General features: G+C 43.5%; 2 protein-coding genes across 2 annotated transcripts; both read left to right on the forward strand.

Moving 5' to 3' along the window:
- Positions 1-3,043: 3,043 nt before the first annotated feature.
- Positions 3,044-3,367, forward strand: LOC136466080 (uncharacterized). The gene has a single exon (XM_066464565.1). It carries the CDS (start codon positions 3,044-3,046, stop codon positions 3,365-3,367), a length of 324 nt encoding a protein of 107 aa, XP_066320662.1.
- A 21,220-nt stretch (positions 3,368-24,587) lies between these two features.
- On the forward strand, positions 24,588-25,306 carry LOC136464299 (histone H2B.5). Its single transcript, XM_066463263.1, has one exon. The coding sequence runs from the start codon at positions 24,664-24,666 to the stop codon at positions 25,126-25,128; it is 465 nt and encodes a 154-aa protein (XP_066319360.1). The 5' UTR covers positions 24,588-24,663; the 3' UTR covers positions 25,129-25,306.
- The last annotated feature ends 1,559 nt before the right edge of the window (positions 25,307-26,865 follow it).

Genomic DNA, 26,865 nt, shown 5'->3' on the forward strand with positions numbered 1-26,865 from the left:
CCTCTCCTATGCAAGGGCCGTCGTTGGTTCTGGGTGCATGGAGCTCTATGGATCTTGTGGGAGAAACAACTTTGATAAACATATTCATCGAAACAGTGATCGATAAATACAATCACCGAGACAGTTTAGGTTGTGTCACTACTGCACAAAATATTTTGCGCAACATTTCCAAAATAGCCTCAGAGGCGAGCGGCCCGGTTGCCCGCCTCGGTTATTCGAGGCAAGGCAGCCAGGCCAGCAACCGCCTTGGTTAATACATTAACCGAGATGGGCATTGTAAAATAACCACCTCGGTTAATAAGTATTAACCGAGACGGACATTGTAACATAACCGTCTTGGTTAATGTATTAACCGAGGCGGACATTGTAAAATAACCGCCTCGGTTAATAAGTATTAATCGAGGCGGGCATTGTAACATAACCGCCTCGGTATTGTTGGGAGTATGCCCTAGAGATAATCATAGAGATTATTATATTGCCTTGTATCCATGATATATTATGAGTTCATTGAATTTCCATTAAAGACAACCTGTATCGATTAGCAATTATGTGAATTGTTTGTGAAACTCTTTTACTTGAATGGTTATTCTAATGTTGTCCCTGGTCAGAGTTCGTGTGACACACGTGAATAATGGATCAGCACATTATTAGTTGATGACTATGTTTCACAAGTCATAGACATGGAGATGTCAAACTAATAATGTGGGCACATGTATGCCATGGGGCTGGACTGACCCAACGTAAGATGTCATTATTATCTCTATTCACATCATGTACGTTATGTCCTTAGACCTAAGATTGTTGTATGTATTCAAGATGTGAAACGACCTACTCAGGGACTATCAAACGCTACTCCGTAACAGGGTAGTTATAAAGATGGTTTTCGGGTTTGTCGGGAAACATGCCATGAGACATAGACAATCAAGATGGAATTTGCCCCTCTATATGAGAGAGATATCACTGGATCACTCTAATGTTAGATCAAGAAATGCATGGCCGTGCTTGGGTTAAGTGTTAACCTATGAGTTGGACCAAATATCGTGAGGCAAGGGAATAACAAGTATATGGTTTTGTGGTGGTTCGTCTGATATGATCTTTGCGTACACATAGGAGTTGACATGCCTTGCTAGAGGTCGATATCAACTAATGGCCGAGTAAGAGTACTCGGGCCATGTCTATGTGTGCGTGAACCCATAGGGTTGCACGCTTAAGGGGCTAGAAGCCTAATTCAGATTGGATCCAAGTTAGACAAGGCTTAGGGTTACTAATGGGCCTCCAACTCGGGAGCTCATTAGGGACGCCTATAAATATGTGGGGTGGGCAACGGGGCTAAGCAATCCACGCCTTTTGGCAGCCCCCGCCGCCCATCCTACTCCCACGCCTGCTGCTCCTCGCGGACCTAGCAGTCTGGAGGCGCAACACTTCCTCCCTGTACGTGTGGATACCTCGACGGTGCTGCATCTGGAGCACAAGGACGAACCGCACGAAGGGGATGGATGGACGGATGACCTCGCAACTGCACGGCACTGCTACGACGCTTTCGACTGCATCGAGTCGCTTCCGCTGCACCTACGCGTCTAGTGGTAATCCCGTGATCTATAACTAGCAGTAGATCCTGGTTTATGAGGTCGAAATTTTTGTTTTCCGGCTAGCGTAGCATCCTCATAACCCTACAGTGGTATCAGGGATGTTACTACGTTGTTATAGGTTTGGATGAGTGTGTATGGAGATATGCGCGGTTATAGATGAGTCTCTGATCATGGTTCGTGATTTTACCGTGTTGGTCTTATAACGATCTACTCGTACCGGTCGGAATTCCACCATCCGAGTTAAGTGATACATGTAAATCCAGTCATGGCGAGATGGAGATCAATCAGATTGATCGAATTGAACCTAGGTCAAGTGCCGAGCGCATGTGATGCGCAACGGTGATAGATTGGATCTACTGCCGGGCGCCAGGGTGCGAGAAAAAGTGCTGTTCAGTAAAACAGCCATAACTTTTGCATACGATCTCAGATTGAGACGAATTCTATATGAAAATTGTAGAGAAAAAATTTTTACATCTGATTCTCACTGGCAGTGCCGGTTTTGCTGAAATTAGATTTGCGAAAAACAGCCGGGAAGATGGTGTTTTCGGCGTTTTAAGATTAGACGTCGGAATCGATTAACTCTGTTTTGCAGGAATTTATGACTGGTATAGCCTTTATGTGTATGTGATGCATGTATGTAATTAATTCATGGCTTGCATGTCATGAGTATGACAATATGGCTGGAGCCACTAAGATATTGTCAAATTGATGTAATGGCCTACGTGCCAAACTGTGATGATCCTATCCGTGACTATGTAATCTTCTTCACTGCCTTGCATTAGTGATAGCTAGTCTTGGTGGACTCATCACTGAAGGATGGCATACATGGATCATGGATATGGAGATCATCATGAGGAACAGTTCGATGGAGATGGAGATCCCCAAAGGAACATTGGGCTATACCATGTCATATCTGTGTTAATGCCGTTCTTACTATGTTCTACTTTCACGTGCGATAATGTTTTTGTCTACATATGATAGTGAAGTAGAACGATCCCTCAGCAATGTTTAAGTTAAAATGCTTCCCCAAACCTTGCACTGTCATGTGTCTTGTACAATCGGTGGTGGGTCTATGAAATTAGGGTGCCACTGGTTTTCCTTGACTAGACAGGTTCGTATCGGATACTTACAACAGAAGGGTTGGTTACTTGAACAAGGTCATCCTAACGGTTAGGGACCTTGGAGCATGAGTAGTTGGGCACCAAAGCATAGAGATGCTACCCAACAACAAGAGTCATATGTGATATGATTAGCAAAGAGTTGCTTACCAATCTACCATGTCTTCTAGCGGTGATGCTAAAGCTCACTAGTAGATTTGTTAGTTGTGGGTCTTGAATCACTAAGTTTTAATAGAGGGATATTGATTTTAGTGGGAGTAGATTATATTAAAGTTTTAATATTGTTTATCTTGGATACATTGTCTTAGTTTTTTGCATTACTTTTGTTGTAGATAAATGGCACCTAGCAATCAACCATTTACTTTGCGTTCAATTCTTGAGAAAGATAAGTTGAATAGAACAAACTATGCGGATTGGATCTGCAACCCAAGAATTGTTCTCAGGGTTGAGAAAAAGGAAGAAATTCTAGACACCCCATTACCAGATGAGCCTGCTGATAATGCACCTACTGCAGAGAAAAACGCTTACAAGAAAGCATGTGATGTTGATCTTGAAGTGAGTTGCCTTATGCTTGCTTGTATGGAACCAGATCTGCAGTTGCAGTTTGACAATAACCATGCAGCGCACGATATGATCATGGGGCTCAATGATATGTTCTAGACTCAAGCTATGACTAAAAGGTTCAATGTCTCAAAGGCTTTTGCTGAAACCAAGCTAGCAGAGGGCGCAACAGTTGGGCCACATATGATCAAAATGGTTGGTTACACTCAGAGGTTGGAGAAGCTAGGCTTCCCAATTGGCCCTGAATTAGCTACTGATTTTATCCTCGTGTCTCTTCCGCCCAGCTATGGAAATTTTGTCATGAACTACCATATGCATGGGGCGGAGAAGGGCCTGAATGAATTATGTGGCATGCTTAAAACAGCAGAGGCTGATATCAAGAAAGGTGCTGACAATAGCCATGTGATGGCGGTCCAAAACAAACCTAAGTTTAAGAAGAAGGGCAATTCTTGGAAGAAGAAAAAGGGCAAGGCTAAAGATGAGATCTCTAAGCCAAACCCACCTGTGCCCAAGGCTGGACAACCTGCTGATGCTGAGTGCTTTCATTATCATGGGAAAGGTCACTAGAAGAGGAACTGTAAGTTGTACCTGGAATCCATAAAGGATCACGGTAGTAAAGGTACTCCCGCAGCTTGTACACTTGTTGTTTATGTTACGGACATTTTCCTTGCTAATTCTTATATTAATTCTTGGGTATTTGATACCGGACCGGTTGCTCATATTTGCAATACGATGCAGGGAATGATAAGAAGTAGAAGCGTGGAAAAGGAAGAAGTTGATTTTCGTGTGGGCAATAATGCAAGAGTTGCTGCGTTGAACGTCGGGACGATGCAACTCCACCTCTCGTCAGGATTTATTATGGAGTTGAATAATTGTTATTTTGTTCCTAGTTTAAGTCGAAACATTGTTTCACCTTCATGTTTGATGAAGGATGGTTATTCATTTGCGAGTAAAGACAATGGTTGTGTGATCTCTAAAAATGACATGTTTGTGGCTTCTGCATCCATTATGAATAGGTTATTTATTTTAAATCTTGAAGATGCTCCTATCTATAATATAAGTGCTAAAAGGCCTCGGCTTAATGAGTTAAGTCCTACCTATATGTGGCATTGTCGTTTAGGTCATATAAGTGAGAATCGCATGAAGAGGCTCCATTCTGATGGGCTTTTAACTTCGTTTGATTTTGAATCATACGAGACATGTGAGGCTTGCCTGCTGGGCAAGATGACCAAGATGCCTTTCACAGGTTTTCCTGAGAGGGCGGCAGACTTGTTGGAACTCATACATATTGATGTGTGCGGACCAATGAGTACGACAGCAAGAGGCGGATTTCAATACTTCATAACCTTCACTGATGATTTTAGTAGATATGGATATGTCTACTTAATGAAACATAAGTCTGAGACATTTGAAAAGTTCAAGGAGCTTTAGAGTGAAGTAGAGAATCAACATGGCAAGAAAATTAAGGCTTTGCGATCTGATCGTGGAGGCGAATATTTGAGCCACGAGTTCAGCAATCATCTAAAGAGTTGCGGAATTGTTCCACAGCTTACGCCACCTAGAACGCCTCAGAGAAATGGTGTGTCCGAGCGACGTAATTAGACTTTGTTGGACATGGTTCAGTCTATGATGAGCTAGTCAGACCTACCGTTATCATTTTGGGGATACGCTCTAGAAACAGCCGCTTTCACATTGAATAGGGTACCATCTAAGTCAGTAGTTAAGACACCACATGAGATGTGGACTGGTAAGAGTCCCAGTTTGTCTTTTCTGAAAATTTGGGGTTGTGAAGTTTATGTCAAACGACTTATGACAGATAAACTAACACCCAAATCAGACAAATGCTTTTTCGTGGGATATCTAAAGGAAACTTTAGGGTATTACTTCTACAACCGATCAGAGGGCAAAGTGTTTGTTGCTCAGAACGGTGTTTTCTTAGAGAAAGAGTTTCTCAAAAGAGAGAAAAGTGGACAGAAGGTGTATCTTGAAGAAGTTCAAGATGAGCCAGTTGGGAAGGACTCTACAAGTGATGCTAATGTAGCTGAACAAGTTGAGATACCCATGGCAATAGAAACACTGCCACAACCATAAAGGTCAGCAAGAATCTGTGAGTTGTGTGGGGATTTGTTATTGTTAGACGATGATGAACCTACGACTTATGTGGAAGCAATGATGGACCCAGATTCCGAGAAATGGCAAAGTGCCATGAGATCCGAGATAGATTCCACGGGAAACAATCAAGTTTGGAACTTGGTTGACCCGCCTGATGGGGTTAGACCCATAGAGTGTGAAAGGACCTAGGATGCCGCCTAGAGGGGGGTGAATAGGCGTTTCTGAAAATTAACACCTTTAAATGCGGAAACAATTAGAAAGGGGAGTTTCCAAAATGGAAACTCCGAATTAAGAGTACTACCACCCCTCACAAGTTAGTCACAAAGTAAACAAGGTATAAAGAATATATCTAGAAGCTACAACCCTGCAACACCAAGTTAGAACAGAGAATAAATATTTTCAGTGCAGGCAGGAAATACCGGACGTGTCCGGTATTAATACCAGACGTGTCCGGTATATACGATTTCTACAGATCGGCCCTGAACTTGCTCCTTTCGATTTCTATCTTCAAACCAAACTGCAGGCACCTAATGGAGATGACAATATACACAGAGAACCTGCAGAACAGCTAGAGCAACACAAATATCAAATAAAATGCGAATTTAGACACGATATTTGTTTTACCAAAGTTCGGACTCGTTCGAATCCTACTCTCCATTGAGGGGGCTGCGGGTGACCCAGCGAAGGTCAGCCCTAGAGGGTACCACGAAGGTCACTCTAGCCGGAGTCTTTTCTAACTCCTTTTCCTCCTTCCACTAATTTGATTCTGAGGCGGCGGAATCGACCGTTACAAACTTTCCGAAGCAACCACAATCTCTCGGTTGCTCTCCGACGACGCCTAGCCATCTAGGACTGAAGAGTCCAAGAGTAACAAATGCGAATCACGAGATTGACAATATGCACAAGTGCTCAAGTGGTGGCTTGCTCTCTTTTTCAAATTCTTTCTCAACCCACAAATTGATTTTGCAATTTGGATCACACACTCACTAAGAGAGGGTTTAGGATAGTTGGCAAGGCTCAAAAATGTGTGTCTATCTTAGCAGAATCAGCAGCCTCCAAAGGTGGAGGCTTGGGGGTATTTATAGCCCCCTTGAAAAACTAGCCGTTTTATAGCCGTTGCAATACCGGACACGTCCGGTATGCATACCGGACACGTCCGATATGACTCACACTGTGCCAACGGTAACTAAGTTATAGTAATGTTGTGAGGTGTCGGAACTCCCGAAGAATGCCGGGACTTCCGACCGTCGGAACTCCCGACTCAAGTCGGAACCCCCGACCCTCAGCAATTTTGAAAAACATGTAACTGAGTTAAAGTTAGTGAGGTGTCGGAACTCCCGACGTATGTTAGAACTCCCGACCGTCAGAACTCCCGACTCATGTCGGAACTCCCGACCCTCAAGGCTTTTGAAAACTAGCCGTTGGCTTTTGGTCATTCATACCGGACACGTCCGGTATTACCAGGACAGTGAAACCTCCAAGTCTGTTGAAGTACGAGACGTCGGAACTCCCAACCCATGCCAGGACTCCCGACCATCGGAACTCCCGACCTACGTCGGAACTCCCGACGAACCAACCCGAGAACAATAATTTTACAGCTGCTGGACAAATACCGGACACGTCCGGTATTGCCAGACCAGCAAGAAATCAGGTAGCACTTTTGTCGCTCAAATAATCAAACCTCACATGGGTTGGCTTGAGCACTTATAAAACATTATCTATCAACATGATGTATCCCTCTTAGTAGTACGGCATACCTATTAAACTCAAGATCAAAACAAAAATGAATTTATACCACTTGAGTTGATTTCTTTTGAATTGATGCCGTCCCTTTCAATCTTTCATCAAGTAAGGGTGCTAACATGTTGATGTTGATCTTTTCACATGAGCATAGCCATCTTGAGCATGTGACTTGATTCCATTCATCAAATTTGAATAATCCCAAATGTATCAAGTCACTTCCATCAAATACTTCATTATAGATTTGATTCGTCACATCAATATGACCATCTTTAGCTTGATTAGTACCTCAACTAAATGCAAGTACTTTTTCCTTCACCCTAGCTAGGTTCTTCGGCCGCCAAGCCATCGCTTGCCCTTCACCCTTGCTTAGTACCTCGAAGCCTTTCCTTGCTATCTTCACCATCTCAAGCCATCAAGTCACATCTTGTGTTGAATCATCCATTCATATGTATTGTTATCTTTTTCATTTTAATTTAGCAAGCTTCAAATATGAGACCATTCCATATGCAATCCCTCATGTCTCATTAACTAAGAATCATGAGCTTGCTTTCACATAGTACATGGAAATCCCACAAGACATAAGCCTTCACGTGAATTCCATTTGCATTATTGTCTTGTGCTTGAACTAGATTGTTTATACAACAACACATCATTTTAGCTTTCATTAAGTACCTGTGAGATAACCTATTACCTGTTCACACTTAGCAAATGGGTTAGTCCTTTAATCACGTTGTTATTCAATCATCCAAAACCCACTAAAGGGCTAGATGCACTTTCAATCTCCCCCTTTTTGGTGATTAATGACAACTTGATTAAAGCTTACAAAATGATATAAACATTTAAACTTTTGGGTTCAATGATTTATAAGAGGCTCCCCCTTAATATGTGCTTATGATTAGAATTCACAAAATGACCTCAAATGTCAATTGCACATACTAAAACAAATAGGAGACTCCCCCCTTAAATCATTGCATCCGTGGGGTGCATGTGTGTGTGACAAAGTGAAACCATGATGCATATGACAAGATATATCATACAAGAATAAATATAAAAGCATCACATCAAATATTTTCATTCTAGCATGCATAGTCCTTATGAAAATAAATATGACATATGTAATTCACACATAGCACTCATTACAAATCTTCTCAAGTCCAGAAACCACTGATATATATAGATAAAGATCATGTCTCAAGAGATACATAGATAAAGCATAAGTCTCATCTCTCACAAGATATAATCAATGAAGCTCAAGAACAAACTACAGCCTGCAGTACATATCTTCAGGTACAAAGATAAGCAAATGAAACTATTCTGAAGCTTTAATCAGTCTCTCTCCCCCTTTGTCATCTATCACCACAAAGGTCCAACAATGACATACTAAGGACAAAGGGGCTACAAGCTGTCACTAATCTCTGGCATCACTCATCATCATCATCGTCTCTCCCAGCATCTTTGTCATTAGAGCAGGTAACACTAGCCAGACGAGAACCACCAGCACCAGATGGGTCGAAGCCACCAGAGCCGTAGTAGCCGTCACCACCACCTGTCAAGTCACTCCACCAATCTGTAGCATAGTCATCGGCAGTGCTAGGATGTGGCTGAGAGTGAGTAGGCACACGAGCCTAAAGTGGTAGAGTGTCAGGGTGCTCAGGTGCCTGCTGCTGCTGCTGTCGCTATATGAACTCAACATACTCTCTATCATATCTAGCCTACTGCTGCTCTTCAGTCTCAGGCTCACTAGCTGCCTCATCTGATAGAGGAGACCTAGGAGGATCAAGCTCAAGATTAGAAGCAATTTGCTTCAAAGTCCGAGTGTCCTTCCTCCTAGCCTCCCTCTCCTTCTGCTGCCTGGTCTAGATGTCACGGCACATCCCAAATATGGAGCTGAAAAGCCTACGGATAGACGAAGGAGGACTGCCACGGCGTGAAGTAGAACGTGAAGGAGCATGTGGTGAAGGTGAGGCTCCTGCTGGTGCACCACTCCTAGGTGCATCTGCCTCTGGTGCTGCTGCTGCTCCTCTTGGTCCTGCTGGAGGTAACCCTATCTCAGGCAGATCTGCAATAATCTTCAGGGCCTTGTGAATCTTATCATACTCGAATGTGTGCCCTGTCACCTGCTCAATCATATGCATGATATAAGGAGCAAAACCACAGCCCTTGAGGGGCCTCTCTCTAACACTCCTGATCTCAGACCAAATAAAATCAAACATGCTGAAGGGCCGAGCATCAGGTGCCATCCTATAGAGTAGGTTCCTGGAGTAGTCAGCAATGTTGCCCTTGTCTCCACCCTTGTAGTCAATAGTCTTCCTGAACATCCTATCCAGGTACCTGTAGGTAGGGTGAAGACCTAGAACCTTCCCCACAGCTCCTCTCTCACCACCAGGAGGATACATATATGCGAGCTGCTCAGGGGGTAACACCTGCTCGGTGTGGATCCTGTCCCTCTGGAGATCATCCTCTGAGAAGCCAAGGTGGGCGGCAAAAACATCATAGTCAACACTGTACCACTAGCCCTCAAGCATCTAGTGCATCCGCCGCTCATCCTCCTCAACAAATAGAGTAGCATAGAACTAAGCTACTACCTCTGTGTTCCAGTCATGCTGGAACTCCATGATCTCATAAACCTTAGTGCGCTGGCAAATGGCAATGACATGATCAACTGAGGCCTTCTGCAACTCCGTGACGTACTGCCAGTCAATCCATTGAGACCTGGCAATCATAGGGTTCCTGGTGAGAATCACACTGGAGTAGAAATCTAGGTGAAAGGCTGTTTGGAAGCGGTGATCGTACTGAACCTTAGGTAAGCCTCTTGGATCAACCCTTCGCTCATCTCTAGCTCTCCTGGTCATACCCTTTCCTCTGTAATCAACCCTGGAAACATAGGAGGGTACATTGGGCAGACGTGTCTCAAGGAGACCATAGTGCATCCCTTGACCAGGCTAGTGCTGAACTGGAGGAACTAGCTCCTCCTCCTCAATCTCTTGCTCCTCATCTGAGCTATCACCGTCTGATCCTCTGTGAGTGCTCTTCCTCTTTTTATCTTCTCTGGGCTCCACTCTGAACCCATCAGAATCAGTGTCAGAAGAAGAGCTCCCTGACCCCTCTACATACTAAGGTGCTGCACTAGAGGCAGCTCTGGTAGGCCTCCTGCTGGTCAGCTGAAATCCAGGATGCATATCCTATCTTGCCTTCTTGTACTTCTCAAGTGCTGGATCATACCTATGCTTGGACCTCGGCTCCTGTCGTCCACTTATGGCTGCTGTCCTGTATCCAAAGATTTCCAAAGAATTTTAGATACATGCCCATAGCTTATTCTTGAATTGTAATTAGACATAGATTCTTTTATCCAAGGTTTTACAATCACCTCGACACACCATTGTCACAAGGTTTGCAAAACATAGATACAGAAGAAACTGTGCCTAATAAACAATTCTAGGATAGCATCGAATCAAAGGAAGCAGAGAGCTTGCTCTGCTGGGTCATACCGGACACGTCCGGTAGCATACCGGACACGTCTGGTATGGGTGACCAGCAACCCTAACCAGGGTTCCTTGATTCAAACCAACACGGATTAATACCAAACTTTGGGCATTGCTTCTCCATCACCAATGCAGCATATTGACTGAAGGAATTTTCAAATCATGTATTGACCAAGTAGATCGGACGAGGTCCGTGATTAGGGTACCTTGAGAGGAGAGATGAGAATGCGATGTGAAATCCAAATCCACAAGCCTTCAATCCTTGATCCAAGCCTTCTCTAATGCAATCTCCCTCTCTCTCTTTTCCTTGATGAAATCCTCGGTCGCCCTAGGTGGGAAGAAGGGCGTCGGCTGGTTGGTTGGAAGGAGGCAGACAAGTCTAGGCCGAAGGGGTATGTTCTGTTTTTATAGTCTCGCTCATACCGGACACGTCCGGTAGCATACCGGACACGTCCGGTATACGCGGGCTGGCCCAAATAATTCCAAAATGTGTTCTCACTCTTCCAAACCCTTTCTCTGTTGTTGCTCAGTCCAAAAAGGTGTATGATCTTGATCCAAACCGAGTACTATCACTTTTCTTATCGAATGCCATCAATTTATTTTCTCTTTTCCAAATATATGGCATAATCAATAATTTGCTTGCTTGAGAGAGATAAAGTGAGACAAAGTAGATTGTGGACTTAAGAGAGCCATGTCATGTGTGATTAGCTGATCAAACAATCAAGGAGAGCTATAATCATCACATGGCAAGGCTAGGTCACAAAGACCAAGATTCAAATAGTTTTTCAAATTCACACTTCCTACTCATGCTAGTTAGGGGTTTTGAAAAACATCTCTCCTATGTCACACAAATGCACATTCTAACATATAAAGGGCCTTAGATGCACTTACAATGTATGTATGTAAACACATACCTTTGCCTTGAGCCCACAAGAATACCACTAAGAAGATACATGGCATGATAATCTTTATGTTGACCTTGATTGCTAAGTAATCATGCTTGATACAAATTCAATTTTTCATCCAAAGGACTACAAAGAGTGCTAGATAAATTTGTTAGTCCACAATGGTGCAAAATAGAAATTTAGCTCCCCCTAAATAAGTGCTTCAAGTATTTTGAATAACTTTCAACAAGCACTTTTATTCTAATAAGAAATTGAGAGCCAATTTTCATTTTGACCATAAACCAAATAAGATTGCCATAGTTAAAAGTGAGTTTAAGAGATGCTCACAATCCACTTAGATTTGATAAAACACAAGCTTCTAAGTAAGTTAGGGATATATAAAAAATGTATGGATCGAATACTCAGTTGCAACACAATTAGTGTTCTGGTCCATGCAATATCGGACATGTCCGGTAGTATACCGGACACGTCCAGAATACACAGAACAAAAACACTGACTTTCTGTCCCTGGCCATACTGGACACGTCCGATAGTAATACCGGACACGTCCGATAGGTGAAAGACAGAACCAATTAAGTTGCTACTTGTGATTCTTCGTTTTAACTGTAATATTTATTTATTGTATACTTGCATCCCAACAAATAAATTACTCTACTAGAGAGCTAATAAAAGCATCATATGGCAAATATGATAAACATCAAGTAAAACTTATTAACCACTTTCAATATTTCACAAATATGTCTATTTGTGACCTTTTGTACACAAACCGAACAAAGTGGCTATGATATAAAGTTTAGGTACTTGTTACCAATGATGAGGATGAAATAGATGATATATTTATTGAATTATCTTTGGGTCAACCATATAAGGGATTATGATAAGAATTGGTTGATAGATTGAGTGAATATTATCAAATTGCTTGCTCAACCACCCTGAAGTTTTCATCTCACCACCAAGTACCTACATCATTAACCTAAGCACACTTTGGTACCCAACTCTTGTTGGGTCCTTTTGAGTTAGTCAATAAGTGCTTAGGCACCCAAATGGCTTTAGCATTAGTTAGTGGTGAACACATCACCTTACTAGTGCTAACTCCATTTGTGGTCTTCCTAAGCATATCATTATAAACAAATGTGTTTGGGCATTCATAGCCTAGATGCCCCTTTCTTCTACAAGCATAGCATATGCGGCCTTTGTGTGCTCTATGCTTGCTTTGCTTGTATGGATATCTATCAACCTTGTGGCCCATCTCATTGCACCCATAGCATCTTCTAGTTGCAACTTGGGCTTCCTTTCTTGCTTCATTGTACATTGGGCATTTCTTGATAGGATGCCCCAATTTCTTGCTCATGAGACAAGCACTTTGTCCATGACTCTTCACTTGCTTAGCCTCCTTGGTAGAAGCCTTTTGATTGGCGGCTTCAACCGTGTTGGCCCAACTCTTGTGTGGACACATAGCCCACTCATGTCCATATAATCCACAACCATAGCACATCCTTTTTCCATGTTTCTTGCTCTTGGTTGTGTTGGCCTTGCTTGAGATGTGATTCTTTTGTTGGGCTTTGGAGGAAGCAAGGTTTGAACCCTTCTCAAGCTTCTTCACCATGTTATCACGGTTATCTTGAGAAGGTTGTGCTTTCTCCTTACCCTTCAACCGAATCACATCTTTCTTTAATCTTTGCACTTCTTCTTTGAGCTCTATGTTTTCTATAAGATTTAGCTCAACCGAAGATTGGCTTGCTTGGGGAGCACACTCATTAGCACAAGAAACATTTAATTGAGATGGTGTACTAGTGAGTAAATGTGTGAGAGGTTGAGAGGATTTTACCGATGTGATCACAACCTCATGTGCTACCTCAAGCATAATGTTTGATTCTACTAATTCTTCATGAGTGCACTTTAGATGAACATAATTAGCTTGTAGCACATTGTACTTGCTTGATAGTTCATCTAGCCTTGCCTTGAGCTCAAAGTTTTCCTTCTCTAGTTGTGAAACACTAGAAGAGGAGTTAGTAACTAAAGCATGCTCGATCGACAATTTATCATACCTCTCATTTATTGCCTTTAGCTCTTGCAATTTGGAGATGAGAAACTTTTCTTGATTTTGAAGCGATTGCTCTTGCTTCTCAATCTCTTCTTCAAGCTCATCATTCTTTTCGACTATCTTCATGATGATGAACTTGTCTTTGTGGTTGAGATGATCAAGGTTGTAGTTGTCTTCAACTTCAACATCACTCTCCACTTGATCATCTACTCGTGCTATCTCCTTGGCTTGATCTCTCTTGCTAGCCTTCTTCTTGCTTTTCTTGGCCATGAGACACAAGTGATGAGTATCATGAGATACTGAGGTTGACTCATCACTTGATCACCATTGGGCTTGAGCATTGCTGCAAACAGCTGCTTGCTGGTCTGCTGCCTCGGCCATACCGAACATGTCCGATAGGCATACCAGACACGTCCGGTATGTGCAGGCAGACAGCACGTCATGTGCTGCTTGCACTTCTTGCTCCAGCTCGGTGCTCTTGAGGTCTTGTGAGGCTTCTTTGCTGCATGAAGACACAATGGACATACTTTCCATTGACTCGACCTCAAGTGCATCATCGCATTTGGATTCTCCATATAACTCAACGAGTTTGGTCCAAATGAGATGAGCACTCTCTGGAGGTGGTTGTCCATTGAATATTGCCTCATCTTGAACCTCTGCACTCAATGTACTCAAAATGATATTAATAGCTTGAGCATTGAGTTGCACGCATATCTCTTCCTCTTTTGATAAATTCTTATAGTTGCTCCAATCAACTATAGGAAGAGGTATGCTTGCAAACACAATATGCTCAACAATAGGACTAATATGTCTAAAAGCATTGAGTACATGAATTGACCAAGGTAGAAAGTTTGAACCATCATTTTGGAGAAGCACCGGCTCCAACTCGATAGGCATCGACATCCTTTTCTCATGGCGGTGAAGCTTTAGGTGAGAACCTCACTCTGATACCAATTGAAAGGACCTAGGATGCCGCCTAGAGGGGGGTGAATAGGCGTTTCTAAAAATTAACACCTTTAAATGTGGAAACAATTAGAAAGGGGAGTTTCCAAAATGGAAACTCCAAATTAAGAGTACTACCACCCCTCACAAGTTAGCCACAAAGTAAACAAGGTATAAAGAATATATCTAGAAGCTACAACCCTGCAATACCAAGTTAGAACAGAGAATAAATATTTTTAGTGCAGGCAGGAAATACCGGACGTGTCCGGTATACACGATTTCTGTAGATCGGCCCCGAACTTGCTTCTTTCGATTTCTATCTTCAAACCAAACTGCAGGCACCTAATGGAGATGACAATATACACAGAGAACCTGCAGAACAGCTAGAGCAACACAAATATCAAATGAAATACGAATTTAGACATGATATTTGTTTTACAGAAGTTTGGACTCATTCGAGTCCTACTCTCCGTTGAGGGGGCTGCAGGCGACCCAGCGAAGGTCAGCCCTAGAGGGTACCACGAAGGTCACTCTAGCCGGAGTCTTTTCCAACTCCTTTTCCTCCTTCCACTAATTTGATTCCGAGGCGGTGGAATCGACCGTTACAAAATTTCCGAAGCAACCACAATCTCTCGGTTGCTCTCCGGCGACGCCTAGCCGTCTAGGACCGAAGAGTCCAAGAGTAATAAATGCAAATTACGAGATTGACAATATGCACAAGTGCTCAAGTGGTGGCTTGCTCTCTTTTTCAAATTCTTTCTCAACCCACAAATTGATTTTGCAATTTGGATCACACACTCACTAAGAGAGGGTTTAGGAGAGTTGGCAAGGCTTAAAAACGTGTGTCTATCTCAGCAGAATCAGCAGCCTCCAAAGGTGGAGGCTTGGGGGTATTTATAGCCCCCTTGAAAAACTAGCCGTTTTATAGTCGTTGCAATACCGGACACGTCCGGTATGACTCACACTGCGCCAACGGTAACTAAGTTACAGTGATGTTGTGAGGCGTCGAAACTCCCGAAGAATGTCGGGACTTTCGACTGTCGGAACTCCCGACTCAAGTCAGAACCCCCGACCCTCAGCAATTTTGAAAAACATGTAACTGAGTTAAAGTTAGTGAGGTGTCGGAACTCCCGACGTATGTCGAAACTCCCGACCATTAGAACTCCCGACTCATGTCGGAACTCCCGACCCTCAAGGCTTTTGAAAACTAGCCATTGGCTTTTGGTCATCCATACCGGACACGTCCGGTATGAATACCGGACATGTCCGGTATTACCAGGACAGTGAAACCTCCAAGTCCATTGAAGTGCGAGACGTCGGAACTCCCGACCCATGCCGGGACTCCCGACCGTCGGAACTCCCGATAAACCAACCTGAGAACAACAATTTTACAGCTGCTGGACAAATACTGGACACGTCCGGTATGAATACCGGACACGTCCGGTATTGCCAGACCAGCAAGAAATCAGGTAGCACTTTTGTCGCTCAAATAATCAAACCTCACATGGGTTGGCTTGAGCACTTATGAAACATTATCTATCAATATGATGTATCCCTCTTAGTAGTACGACATACCTATTAAACTCAAGATCAAAACAAAAATGAATTTATACCACTTGAGTTGATTTCTTTTGAATTGATGCCGTCCCTTCCAATCTTTCATCAAGTAAGGGTGCTAACATGTTGATGTTGATCTTTTCACATGAGCATAGCCATCTTGAGCATGTGACTTGATTCCATTCATCAAATTTGAATAATCCCAAATGTATTAAGTCACTTCCATCAAATACTTCATTATAGATTTGATTCTTCACATCAATATGACCATCTTTAGCTTGATTAGTACCTCAACTAAATGCAAGTACTTTCTTCTTCACCCTAGCTAGGTTCTTCGGCCGCCAAGCCATCGCTTGCCCTTCACCCTTGCTTAGTACCTCGAAGCCTTTCCTTGCTATCTTCACCATCTTAAGCCATCAAGTCACATCTTGTGTTGAATCATCCATTCATATGTATTGTTATCTTTTTCATTTTAATTTAGTAAGCTTCAAATATAAGACCATTCCATATGCAATCCCTCATGTCTCATTAACTAAGAATCATGAGCTTGCTTTCACATAGTACATGGAAATCCCACAAGACATAAGCCTTCACGTGAATTCCATTTGCATTGTTGTCTTGTGCTTGAACTAGATTGTTTATACAACAACACATCATTTTAGCTTTCATTAAGTACCTGTGAGATAACCTATTACCTGTTCACACTTAGCAAATGGGTTAGTCCTTTAATCACGTTGTCATTCAATCATCCAAAACTCACTAAAGGGCTAGATGCACTTTCAGAGTGCAAATGGATCTATAAAAAGAAAAAGGATATAGATGGAAACGTTCACATCTACAAAGCTCGACTTGTTGCAAAGGGTTTTCGACAAGTTCAAGGAATTGACTACAACGGGACTTTCTCGCCGGTAGCGATGCTTAAATCTATCCGGATCATTCTAGCAATAGCTGCTTATTTTGATTATGAGATATGGTAGATGGATGTTAAAATAGCCTTTCTAAATGGAAATTTGGATGAGGACGTGTATATGATACAGCCCAAAGGTTTTGTTGATCCAAACAATGCTAGAAAAATTTGCAAGCTTTATAAATCCATTTATGGGTTAAAGCAAGCATCTCGGAGTTGGAACATTCATTTTGATGAAGTGGTCAAAGGGTTTGGCTTCCGTCAGAATGAAGAAGAACCTTGTGTTTACAAGAAGGAAAGTGGGAGCGCTGTTATATTTCTAATCTTGTATGTGGATGACATATTATTGATTGGGAATGACATTCCTATGTTGCAATCCGTAAAGACTTCACTGAATAATAATTTTTCTATGAAGGATTTAGGAGAAGCAGCATACATTTTGGGCATCAAGATCTATAGAGATAGATCGAAGAGGCTTATAGGATTAAGCCAAGATACGTACATTGACAAGGTGTTGAAATGATTCAACATGGAACAATACAAGAAAGGGTTCTTGCCTATGTCACATGGTATGCACTTTAGCGATAAACAGTGTCCTTCGACAGCTGATGAGCAGAAGCGCATGAGTAAGGTTCCATATGCCTCGGCAGTTGGTTCCATCATGTATGTCATGATATATACTCGCCCAGATGTCTCATATGCTCTAAGTGTTGCGAGCAGGTACCAAGCTGATCTAGGAGAGTGTCACTGGACACTTGTTAAAAACATTCTTAAGTACTTGAGAAGGACTAAAGATGTGTTCCTAATCTATGGAGGTGAGGAGGAGCTCATTGTAAATGGTTACACCGATGCTAGCTTCCAAACTAACACGAATGATTCACAGTCTCAATCAGGTTTTGTGTTCACAATAAATGGTGGTGTTGTAAGTTGGAAAAGTTCCAAGCAGGAGACGGTGACCGATTCTACAACAGAGGCCAAGTACATTGTAGCTTCTGGAGCTACGAAGGAAGGTGTTTGGATGAGGAGGTTCCTCATTGAACTTGGTGTGTTTCTGAATGCGTCCAGCCCATTGAATCTACATTGTGACAACAATGGGGCAATTGCGTAGGCTAAGGAGCCAAGGAATCACCAAAAGAGCAAACATGTACTGCAGAAATTTCACCTCATTTGAGAGTTCGTTAGATGAGATAAGATTAAGATGTGCAAGATACACACAGATTTGAATGTTGCAGAACCTTTGACAAAGGCCCTTCCACAGCCTAAGCATGAGGTGCACATAAGAGCTATGGGTATTAGATATCTTCGAGATTAACTCTAGTGCAAGTGGGAGATTGTTGGGAGTATGCCCTAGAGATAATCATAGAGATGATTATATTGCCTTGTATCCATGATATATTATGAGTTCATTGAATTTCTATTAAAGACAACCTATATCGATTAGCAATTATGTGAATTGTTTGTGAAACTCTTTTACTTGAATGGTTATTCTAATGTTGTCCCTGATCAGAGTTCACGTGAGGACACATATGAATAATGGATCAGCACATTATTAGTTGATGACTATGTTTCACAAGTCATAGACATGGAGATGTCAAACTAATAATGTGGGCACATATATGATATGGGGCTGGACTGACCCAACGTGAGATGTCGTTATTATCTCTATTCACATCATGTACGTTATGTCCTTAGACCTAAGATTGTTGTATGTATTCAAGATGTGAAACGACCTACTCAGGGACTATCAAACGCTACTCCATAACAGGGTAGTTATAAAGGTGGTTTTCGGGTTTGTCAGGAAACATGCTATGAGACATAGACAATCAAGATAGAATTTGCCCCTCTCTATCTGAGAGAGATATCACTGGATCACTCTAATGATTAGATCAAGAAATGCATGGCCGTGCTTGGGTTAAGTGTTAACCTATGAGTTAGACCAAATATCGTGAGGCAAGGAAATAACAAGTATGTGGTTTTGTGGTGGTTCGTCTGATATGATCTTTGTGTACACATAGGAGTTGACATGCCTTGCTAGAGGCCGCTATCAACTAATGGCCGAGTAGGAGTACTCGGGCCATGTCTATGTGTGCGTGAACCTATAGGGTCATGCGCTTAAGGGGCTGGAAGCCTAATTCGGATTGGATCCGAGTTAGACAAGGCTTAGGGTTACTAATGGGCCTCCAACTCGGGAGCTCGTTAGGGACGCATATAAATATGTGGGGTGGGCAACGGGGCTAAGCAATCCACGCCTTTTGGCAGCCGTCGCCGCCCATCCTACGCCCGCGCCTGCTGCTCCTCGTGGACCTAGCAGTCTGGAGACGCAACACTTCCTCCCTGTACATGTGGATACCTCGGAGGTGCTGCATCTGGAGCACAAGGACGAATCGCACGAAGGGGACGGACGGACGGACGACCTCGCAACTGCACGGCACTGCTACGACGGGTTCGACTACATTGAGTCGCTTTTGCTGCATCTGCGTGTCTAGTGGTAATCCCATGATCTATAACTAGCAGTAGATCCTAGTTTATGAGGTCAAAATTTTTGTTTTTCGGCTAGCGTAGCATCCTCATAACCCTACAGGTAAATCATTAACTGAGGCGAGCATTGTAAAATAATTGCCTCCATTAATAGGTATTAACCGAGGCAGGCATTATAACATAACCACCTCGGTAAATCATTAACCGAGGCGGGCATTGTAAAATAACCGCCTTGGTAAATCAGGCCCAGCCTGCTAGCCCACACTAGCCCACTATATATTCAGGACTTAGGGTTTTCTTCTCCTCAACTTGCTCTCTCTCTCAGCCATCTCTCTCTCAGCGCGCTCGTAGCTGAGCGAGTCGCGACTCCCACGACTCCACCCTCCCTCCACTCTCTCCATCCCTCCACTAGTCCACTCTCTCCCTTGCACCTCCCGAGTAGATCCCCGCAAGCCTAAGGCCCTCTCCCTCAGATCCCGCCGACGCGCCCCTTCCTCTCTCTAGCAGGCGTTGGGCCCCAGCGTGCGGTGTCCCAGCGGCGCAGACTCGCGAGGTGACCCGCTCCCTCATGGCAGTGCTCAGGAACCGGTGGTAGCGCAACGAGCGGGACCCAGCAGACAGATCCATCCTCAAGTAGGTCTCCTCTCTGTCGGTCTACTCTCCATCTCCCTCTCTCACACTCTATCTCCTTATAGATCTAGATCCAAATCCAAGGCGATGGCGGCATGGCGGGTGGACATACAGCTTCAATCTACTCTCTCTCTCTCTCTCTCTCTCTCTCTCTCGCTCGCTCTCTCTCGGTCTACTTTGGGCGGCGGCTCCTCCCGGCGAGATCGAGGTCCTCCCGGCGTGGATCGACCTCTCTGGCATGGATCTGGGAGTTACGACTCCCTGAGAGGCGGATTCGGTGGAGGGCAGAGGATCTGGTGGAGGGCGTTGGTGCTGCATTTCACGGTGGTGGAAATGGGCTCGTTGGCGGGCTCTGTTTTTTTTTGTTTTTTAATCCATTAACCGAGGCGGGCACCTCGGTTAAACGTTTAACTGAGGCGGGCAAGGCAACCGCCACCATAGTTCACGGATTAACCGTGACATTTGGACGAAGGCGGTTGTATTTGTCCGCCTCAGAAAATAAAAGGTGCCCGCCTCCGTTAAGTTTATTGTAGTAGTGTGTCCTATAAAAATGGCTGCCTTATCATTGCTTGAACTAAAGTTGTCGCACCTACCTTAGATAACCATAGTATGTGAGGAATTTGAACTGAGACTGGGGATCAGAAGATGGGTAGATAATCGGTATTGGCACTTGGTAGGCATCTAGTATTTCTACTGATGAGTTGAGCGTCAGTGGGTAAATAGGAGAGGTAGGGATGTTCATTTGAATGAGTCATTATAGGATAATATAGAGGGATAGAATGCACTAACTATTGGGAGATTCTTAATGTTGCATAACATTAAAGGGCACATTGATTTCTGGGAGGTGAAATACAAACCTTAGATGCTTAGTGGAAGGAAACACAAACCCTGTATGCTGGTGAAAGGAAGTTCGAATGCTTCAGTTGTTGTACTTGAACCTAAGCAATGTATGTACTCGCTAGGGTAGAGGATGATGGATGCCTATGACCGCGATAGGTGCTTTTGTTCCATCTATATAGGTTGTATATAGATTCAATTAAAACATAAGTGATTTCAGTTTTTCCCTGATATGCATCTTCAGACAAAAGCCTAAAGATCAACACACATCACTTTGCATAACATTATCATCATCACAAAGATAAGTGATATGAAGTTGTAACAAAATTTATGAGTCCTTGAGATATTTCAAGTTCTCATGGTAGAACTACAAATATCTAAAATTAACATGAGAGCTATTCATAGCAATTCACTTTGCCATCCAAGAAATTATTTTCAAACTATATGACATAATTAATTTTTTCGCACAGAAATTGTAAGCACGTATGTGTGCCTTGAAAACTCTTAGGTAGTGTTTTGATTGGCAAACTGGTAATGCCAATGGGAACAGAAATGGATTATGGGGTGGGGGGATCGTTGATGGGAACACTTACAAGACTTTGTTTGGTTGGACAAAGTAATGTCACATGAGATTGAAAGTTTGAGTATATTTAGGTAACACCTCGAGGTGAGCAACATTGGCATTGTACAGGCCCGTATTGGTTCCCTTCATTGTCGATTACATCTGAGCTCAACCAAACATCAAGTAACGTGAAGTGATCATGTTGTTAATTATTGCAGGGGAAAAGTACTGAACCAAATAACATCTTAGTGTTCCTGCTTCTTGTTTCAAGCCCAATTATGGTTTTACCCTCCTTTGAACTAAATGTAGTGTTTGCCCCTTTATATTTCACTAGATATATGCCCGTGTGTTACACGGGACAATAAATTTGTATCGACGTATGTACGACGACACATGTGCGGATTAAATTAAATATTAATAAATCTATACATCTAATTGCATAGAAAATATAAAGGCCGTTTCATGATCTCTGTCATCTATATCATTTAGATCTAGTTTGTAGAAACCTAACAAAAATGGTTTTATTTTTTCTAATACTTGTGTGATTTATTATTATGCATTTTATAATTTAAGCTAATTTGATCATATGCAAAAAAATAAAATAAAAAGCTAGTAAATAATTTTCATTGAGAACCCTAAATTATTTTCAAATTCATTCAGACATTTTTTTCTATTTTTGTCGTCGTTCGTGGCGGTGCCTCGGCTGCAGGTGTCATCACGATAGTCTTCCTCGCTATATGTGAGTTCAGCGAGAACCTATCCCACTTCAAGTTCTAGGGTGTCGGTAACGACAGTAGACAGGGTCGGGGATGAAGCAGCAATAGTAGCACGGTAGCGACTTGGTCCTACTGCGACCCGACTCGGGATGTTGTTGTTGTTGTTGTATGCCCCGGCGCTTGTCACCTCGGGCGCGTCCTTTGTCTGCTGCCAACGTTCAGCAAGGGGCCAGAGCCATTGGTAGGCCATGCAGCCGTGGTTGGGGCGCCGTTGTTGGCCTGCGTCAAGGGTGTGCGCCTTGTGGTGTTGTGAGATCTCACGTTGTTGGTGGGTGTGGCCTCGCAGCAGACTTTGCCATGAGGTTGTGCACAAATGTCGGGTGCAACGTTAAAGGACGTGCACTCGCGCTTGAGGATCGGATCGCTATGTTTCCATGATTGGTGTGCCATGGTCCACCTGCAGAGTCCAATGAAAAATCATATATTGCGCACGATGGATTGACTCGCAAAAGCGGACGAGTGGGGTGAAGCATTGCCGCAGAGAGGATTCCATTTTTTATTTTCCTGTGCGCTGCAAAGGTAATATCATGATAATTCAATGTTTGAGCTGTAAGAAGAAGTCGGAGGCTGGTTGAAAAAAGTGGATGCATATGTTAGACTTGTAAATCTTTTGGATTGGTGACCACAAACTTATGCAAAATACTTTTTGCTGATTGAACTATTAAAATATTATATGTTAAATTTTAGAATATATTTTATAAAGTAGTCTGCCGTATTTTTTTGGCTTGGTTCGGACGGGTAGTTTTCTGTTCGGGCGAGTGGGGGCAGCCTTTGTAGTCCAGGGCCGATTCAGGTTTGGGCAAAGTTCCGAGCGCAGGGGCGGTTCCGTTTATTTTTGTTCCGTGGAACTTTTTTCCCGTTTTTTTTTTCCTGCGAGCAGTCCGTTCTGTTTTTTGTTCCGTGGAACTTTTTCCCTGTTTTTTTTTTCCTGCAAGCAGTCCGTTCCGTTTTTTTGTTCCGTGGAAACTTTTTTAGGGGTCATTAAGGCCGGGTGGGGCGATAAGACGATAGGCATAGGTATTTTTTAGGTGTAATAGATTAAGATGACTTAAAAATATCAACTTAGCTATATAAAAAAACTAGTTTGTCACACGGAATTGCAATTGCCTACTTTTGTAAGTACTTTGGCCCCGTTCGCTGGTCTGAAATTTAACTGAAACCGGCTGAAAACACTGTTCCGGCTGAATTGTTATGAGAGAAAAACACTGTTCTGGTTGAAAAAAGAAGCCGAAAAAACTGAATATGGGCTAAGTTTATGATTTTGCCCCCTATTGTGACATTAGCATTTTGAAAGATACCAAAACAATTTTGACAATAATACTTGACAAAAATTGCATGCATTTCAAATCTGATCAAACTTTGACAAACACTATTTTAAAAGTATGAAAGTGCATGGATAAAATTACAATCTCACCAACAATTCTTCTACCAATTCTTTGGATGTTTCCCTTTTTTTTAACTCCGTTATTTGAACTCCAACTAGCACGCTTAAAATAGAGAAAGCAGTTGTTCAGGTTGTAAAAGCAAGGACAAAATCACAAACTTAGAAAACTAGGACACTATCACAGTTAGTCTTGCCAACAAGTGAAAAGGACACCATTATCATGTCTCAAAACTCTTATATGAAGCTAAATTGAGATCTAGACCTCCTAGATCGTTTATCCCGAAGTGGTACTTGCATAGTTTACTTATCCCAATAGAAGTAATTATTTCTCCAAAATCAAATTACAAAGTTGAAGCTAAACTTAACTATCATGTTGCTTTCAAATTCGAAATATACTTTTCATTTTCCAAAAACATGGGCCATGAACTGAAACATACTCTCTCTTCATACTAAAACAAGTACACATCTTACTTCTCGAAGAACTATTTTTTTTTTTAAATTTCACTAATAAACATATAAAAAAAGTTTCAATATTTATATCTATAAATAAGTTTATCATAAAATTGTATTCAACTGTCAATGTAATGATATTCTGCAATTATTCTAAAAAAAATGATATTCTACAATTATTCTAAAAAATTGATATTCTACAATTATCCACTTCTACGCCATCGCGCTCGTGCAGCACCCGCAGAGGCGCACAGAGCAACAGAGAAACACTTCACCTGACTATGACGTCACCCGCGTGCGCGACGAAAACCATTTCCCTCCGTCTCTTCCCGCCCACGCTTTGGCCAGGTCAGCGATCCGCTGCAAAACGCATCTCAACCGTCCAAGCCAAGAAGCACCAACGCCTCGCGCTCCTCCACGCCAGCTATCCGCGGCATCCACCCTTCCACCAACTAGCGCGCACCACATTTCCGGTATAAGTAACCGCCCCCCACATCTCCCTTTTCCTCCCCCGCAAACTTCACAACACATCATCGTTTTCCAATCGAGCAAACCCTCCTCCGCCTAGAGAATCCGAGCGGCATCGATGGCGCCCAAGGCAGAGAAGAAGCCGGCGGCGAAGAAGCCTGCGGAGGAGGAGCCCTCGGAGAAGGCGGCTCCGGCGGAGAAGGCCCCCGCGGGGAAGAAGCCCAAAGCGGAGAAGCGGCTCCCGGCGGGCAAGTCCGCCGGCAAGGAGGGCGGCGACAAGAAGGGGAGGAAGAAAGGGAAGAAGAGCGTGGAGACCTACAAGATCTACATCTTCAAGGTCCTGAAGCAGGTGCACCCCGACATCGGCATCTCCTCCAAGGCCATGTCCATCATGAACTCCTTCATCAACGACATCTTCGAGAAGCTCGCCGCGGAGGCCGCCAAGCTCGCCCGCTACAACAAGAAGCCCACCGTCACCTCCCGCGAGATCCAGACCTCCGTCCGCCTCGTCCTCCCCGGGGAGCTCGCCAAGCACGCCGTCTCGGAGGGTACCAAGGCCGTCACCAAGTTCACCTCCTCTTAGATAGGCCGTCGCCAAGTGATGTGCTGCTTCTGCTGGTAGTAGTGGTTGGCTGGTGTGGTCTAGTTAAAGTGCTGCAGTGGCTTTTGCATGTGTTATGAATTAGTCATGGTAGTAATGTCGCGGCAATTTGTGAGATGGTGTTGCAGATTTCTACAAGTGTTGGAATTTTGGAATTCAATGTCCTGCTTCTGAAGTTGGTAGTGGAGAATGGGTTGATTTTTATTTTATTTCAAATGTTTATTGTTTCATTCAAATTCCAGGGCTTTGCAAGCTGAATTCGTTGTGCTCGCAAGTGTGTTTTCAGGTTTGGTATTTCTGGCATCTGAATATCCTACCTACCGGCCTATACAGTTGAAAATAGGCAGTTCAGTACTAGATTCGAAACTTTGGGAGAGGGAAGGTTTGGAGTTTGGTCACTTGTCACGAAATATTTGGGCGGTGTAGCCGCGAATTTGCCGAAGCCAACTTTGTTTTGGCGCCGATCAATAAATTTCAGTAACTGAACAAAGCAGGCCGCAGAGATCCAAAGCAAGCAGAGCCCAAATTCCAATTATAAGGCCGCAGAGCCCGCCAACGACTCTAATGGGCACGATCCGGCCCAAATCCTGTCCAACCCTAGGAGATTCAGGACTAGTCCCAATTCCACTCTACCCTTATCAATTTGATTCAGCTCAATCTGATACGTTCTAAAAACCCACACCATTTTCCACTAAAAAAGGCACACCATTTAATTCACCCTAATCCTTTTTTACCTCACAGGCTGATCCTACACCTACACTAGCTGTCGGTGCGAAATGTGGCTGATAAGCAAATATTTGTAGTTTTGCCGTGCGCTGTGATCAAATGTGGCCTAGCACACGATGACACAAGATTTATATTGCTGAAGGCAACATGCCCTATATTCAGTTTCAGTCGGTCGGTGACTTTATTCCTCTCAGGTGCTCGAAGTTTGCTGTGGGGTTACAAACGAGTATGAATGAGAAGGGGGATGTTAGAGGCCCGGTCGAACTCTGATCCGAATGGAAAAGAGTGACGGATGCTCAAACGTGTGCTAAGTATTGGAGCATATGCTCTGTAAGTCCAAGCTTATCCGCTGTTAAGAACGTGTAGACTGTCTCATTTTAGAAGAGAGCGTATCCTCTTTTATAGATGAAGCAGATGGCCTTACAAGTCAAAGATGAAAAGGGGGAGAGTGTGAATGGGTGCTACCTAGTCTTGTCGTCCACGTCGTCGGGTACGGCATGCCATCGCCCGCCATATTGTTTACGCCGCCATCGTCTACCTTACTGTTCATGACCTGCTGTACCTAGCAGGCTACACAGTGTTCGCCTAGGACGGCAAACGACGGCGCCCACAATACTGTTTGTGCTCTGACACGTCTGTCAGGCTGTATAATGTCCGTCTGACATGGCCTGACGGCACTGTCCTGCGGGTGCGCAGGGCGTGGCAGGGTACAGTTCTTGGTATTACGATTGACTTGAGCGTCTTACCTTATCTGCTCTGCCTGCTCCCCGGGCCCACACCGAGCAGACGTCCTGGTCAGTCGTTGCCAGTCGGCTCCGACCGTGTCGGTCAGGAAAGAGAGGCGAGTAAAGGTCCGACATATCCTTGGTCGAAGCTACGGGGTCAGAGTCGGACTGCGGTTCCACCACGGCCAGGTCTTCCGGTCGGGGTTCCGACCAGGTCTCTTGGCTGGAGGTGCCGGTCGGGGACCGGATCGTGGTCTCGGCCTATCAT

The sequence above is a fragment of the Miscanthus floridulus genome, chromosome 7 (assembly GCF_019320115.1).
Source record: "Miscanthus floridulus cultivar M001 chromosome 7, ASM1932011v1, whole genome shotgun sequence".
Classification (NCBI taxonomy): domain Eukaryota; kingdom Viridiplantae; phylum Streptophyta; class Magnoliopsida; order Poales; family Poaceae; genus Miscanthus; species Miscanthus floridulus.

What these genes read in the sequence shown, in the direction of transcription:
- LOC136464299 (XM_066463263.1), top strand. Translation starts at nt 24,664, where the DNA reads ATGGCGCCCAAGGCAGAGAAGAAGCCGGCGGCGAAGAAGCCTGCGGAG.
- LOC136466080 (XM_066464565.1), top strand. Translation starts at nt 3,044, where the DNA reads ATGGCACCTAGCAATCAACCATTTACTTTGCGTTCAATTCTTGAGAAA.